Below are 4,045 nucleotides of genomic sequence, written 5' to 3'. Positions count from 1 at the left end.
TATAATGTTAACATTTCAAAATAAATAAATAAATAAATAAACCTGGAGCAGTCTTTGAGGTCTAAGAGTGTTTGTAGGCATTTTTCTTCCATCTAGCCACACAATGTTAGACGAGATCAGGTGCATTCAGGGTGGTATGGCCATAGACTAGTCACACAATGTTAGAGGCATCCTAGTAATTGTGTTTATACACGTCCTTGATGAACTGTCATGTGTGTTTCTGTAGGATGATGCTGATGTGGAGTGGAAATTTGCAAGGGCCAAACTTTGGTTTTCCTACTTTGAGGAGGGGAGAACACTTCCTGTTCCCTTCAACCTGGTGCCAAGTCCAAAGTCCCTGTTTTATCTGTTACTGAAGCTTAAAAAATGGATTTCTGAGCTGTTCCAGGGTCATAAGAAAGGTTTCCAGGAGGATGCAGAAATGAACAAGGTAATCTGGCTTGATAATTTATAATTGTATTCTCAAGTGCTGTGACCATTGTAAGCACTGTGCCACATCCCTTTAAAAAGAAGCAGTTCAGGATGGCATATCATCCACTCCCAAAGGTAGTCACTTAACACAGCCTAGTTCTTTGGCTTGTGTCTGCTTAATATGAGCTCATTGAACATTTCATACTTAAAAGAATATTTTAAAAGATTCATGAAATATGACTAAACTAATGTGTTATATTATCTGGAGTGAGTACTGAAAGGGGGAGCTATTTTGGGCCCCATTTTTGCTGTTGTGGCCACATGTCCCTCATTTCACCTTCAATTTATAGAGCTAGGTAAAGCATCGGCAGCTGATTATGACTCAGGGGAACTTGACAGACTCTTAAGTAAGTTCTCCATTGAAAAATTCAGAAATTAGTTGCTCACATGCAGTATGGGAGACCAGACTCAGCAGTAAGTAGTTCAGAAAAGAAATCTCTAAAGACACTAATTGAAAACGATAATCCCACAAGGCAATGCAACCTCAAGAAACCACAAAAAAGATCCAGTGCTTAGATGTGGAGGCAGGATGATCACAGTCTGTTCAGCTGTGTTTAGAGAACATGTTGTATGTAACTGGAAGTGGGAAGTGGGGGCTTACCGTGTGCAACCATCTCTGCTGTGTGCAAAACACTCTACCCAGAGGAGCACTGAGACACTAGGTGCATCCAGAGGAGGACCAGGATGGGGACATGTATGGATATAGTGTCATATGAGGGGGAATTGTAGGAGCTGGCTGTTTCTTCTGGGGGAAAAAAAAAGATTGAAGGGGAACAAGAATATCTTTAGAATTCCCACCTTTGATTAGAGAATATACTTGCTTTTTTGTTCCTTCAAAAATAAAAAGAGAGGTAATGGTAAAAGTTTCAAATAGTTCAATTTTAGTTCCATGTAAGAACAAACTTGTAGCAGTAAGATCTGCCCAACAGAGCGGTGGGCCGCCTTTGAAAGTAGCGAGCGTCCCATCATTGTAGGTAATCGATAAATGCTGGATGGTGGATCCTACACTGGGTGGACGACTAGTCCAAATGATTATAAAGTTTCCTTGCAATGATAAGATTCTATATCTAAAAGGGAAACATTCTAATCGTGCTCAGTTTGCCATTTACTGCTTGGGATTCTCAAGTAAGTAACAAACTCTTTTGAGTTCTAGTTTCCTCAACTGTAATATGAGAATAAAAATTATATCTACATTGTGAAGATCAAATCAAATAAGTATGTAAAAGTGCTTTGAGAATTCTAAAGCCCTCTTTAAATGTGCTTATTACCATGGGTATTTTGTGTAGGAATTTTGGAAAAGTTTGCCATCTACAGCATTCTTCTGGATGTATAACTTGTAGAACTCAGTGGAGTAGCAAACATTTCCCTTACTTTACTTAATGTAATTAAGTATGTAGTTTACAGGTCTGATTAGAACTGCACCTGAGAGAATTCAGTGTCCAAAGGAAATGTCCCAGCACTTGCCAAAGGGAAGGACCCATTAAGAATGTATTTCTCTCATTAGAACTTGTTGGGGAATTAGACCAGATGGTTTTTCAAATATGAACTAAAGAATGAAACTGGCTATGCAACTGTACTCATTTTACTATCTATCCTTAAAAGAGAAATGAAGAAAAGAAATTTGGAATTTTAGGAAGTCATGAAGATCTTTCAAAATCAGCACTTGACAAAAAACAGGTAAGGTAACATTTGAAACTATGAAGTCGTGCACATGATCAAGCTTATCTTTTCAGAGAAGCGGGCAAATGTTCAGAAACAATTTCAAAAAGTAGATAAAAGACACATTAAAGAATTTAACTATTTTAATAATTCTCAAAGAATTGCTCACTGAGAGGTGGAAGTAAGCCTATATCTGGATTAGCAGAAAGAATTGCATGCATATTTAAGACATTAAGCATATACTTATGGGTACTTATGGTGATGAAATATAAAACTAGTAATGTGAAGAAGGGAAAATTAAAATAAGAGAGGAATCTGTCAGGAACCTGATGGAGGATATGATTAACTTAGCTCCCTGCAGCTCAGACGGAGAGCGTGCATGGCCAGCAGTGCCTCCTTATTTTTCAGTAATCGTGAAGCAGTAGAAAAAGGCACCGTAGGACTTTAATGGCTATTGTGGTTGACACAGTTAATAATGAACAATGTGCCCTAAAGATACATCAGCTCCTTAATTAGGAGCAACAAAATCTTCAATGATGAGGACATTTGCTTCCTTTCTTGCAGCATGCACATAGTAGGGGGGCAGTAAATGCTTGTTGCTAAAGGGAAATGACAAAAGGATGATTTAGGAAAAGGGTAATGTATCAGGTAGGACTTGCATTCAATTGCACATAGAAAACTAAAACCCAAATTACAGTGTTTTAAACAAGACAATTTTTTCTCCCCCTTCCTTACTTAACTCTCTAGAATTAGGCAGTATGGGGCTGTTGTCAGGGTTGAGTCTCTGTGATTCTCCTAGATTTTTTGTCATAGTCAGATGTAAGGTAACAGCTTCACCTCTAGCCATTACACCCACTTTTCAGGCATGCAGAAGGAGTAAGGGAAAAGGAAAAGTGAGGCTTGCTAGCTGAATCTGCTGCCACCCTTGGAAGCACCTCCCAACAATTTCTGTTACCTTATCTTACTGGCCAGAGCTGAGCTGCACAGCCACCCTATGGAACACAAATGCCAGGGAGAGAGGCCAGTTTGTTTTGTTTTAAGCTGGATTTGTTACCTCCTCCAACAACATAGGAATCCTCTTAAGGCCTATCGTATATCCAGCCTCTTAGCTTTCTTTCTAACCATCCCTGCCACAAATGTGTCAACCTTCCCCATTTCAAATCAGAACACAAGAGAGAGCTTCAGGATAGGAGAAATCCTTACCGGTAGCTCTACTAAGATTAGGAGGTTTGATGGGAAGAACTTCCAAAGAAAAACATCACAGGCAGGAAGGGCTGCAGTGGGAGGTGGCAGGTGGGCGTAGACCTATTGGCAGAATCTTGCTATTCAGACAAGATTTCTTTGTTTTGCTTGTGGGATACCAGGTGAATCCAGATTACATTTAAAAATGGTTCAGATAAGGGAAAGTTATGAAATGGGACATAACTAATACAACAGAGCTATGAAGTCAATTTCACTCTAGAAAGGATAGCTTGGTGGTTAGGAGGCTAGTGTAGGGTCAACAAGCCACAGCCCTCAGCCACATTCTGTCTTCACCCTGTTTATGTTGGGACTGAGAGTTAAAGAGTTTTTTTATTTTTGTTTGTTTTTTACATTTCTGAAGAGTTGTGAAAAAAAAAAATAAAGAATAAGTGACAGAGACTGTATGTGGCCCACAAAGCCTAAAATATTTATTATTTAGTTCTTTACAGAAAAAGCCTGCCAGCCCAGTCTCATGGTAATGGTTGTCATGAATAGAATACTGAAGAAACACAGAGAATTAAGTTCAAATATTTTATAAGCAATTTCTATCATTATAATGCATGGCAGTGTGTGTTCTACTTCGTGCTGTCTCACTAAGGCTATTTACTCATTTGGGGAATGTAGGCAGGAATTATGCTAACATCCCAAGGTTGTTTTTAATATTAAATTAGTT

General features: G+C 38.8%; 1 protein-coding gene across 3 annotated transcripts in view; it reads left to right on the top strand.

Moving 5' to 3' along the window:
* Window positions 1–4,045, top strand: part of TRPC6 (transient receptor potential cation channel, subfamily C, member 6) — a 194,405-nt gene that overhangs the window by 181,184 nt on the left and 9,176 nt on the right. For all 3 annotated transcript variants that reach the window (XM_012659164.1, XM_012659166.1, XM_012659165.1), the window contains 2 exons: window positions 227–430; window positions 2,074–2,148. In XM_012659164.1, the coding sequence (XP_012514618.1) occupies window positions 227–430; window positions 2,074–2,148 (279 nt within the window). The remainder of the gene's footprint in view (window positions 1–226; window positions 431–2,073; window positions 2,149–4,045) is intronic.

The sequence above is a fragment of the Propithecus coquereli genome, unplaced genomic scaffold (assembly GCF_000956105.1).
Source record: "Propithecus coquereli isolate 6110/MARCELLA unplaced genomic scaffold, Pcoq_1.0 Scaffold6, whole genome shotgun sequence".
In the NCBI taxonomy this organism is placed as follows: Eukaryota; Metazoa; Chordata; class Mammalia; order Primates; family Indriidae; genus Propithecus; species Propithecus coquereli.
Note: the sequence above shows the minus strand (reverse complement) of the source record. Positions and strands in the feature narration are given on the sequence as shown.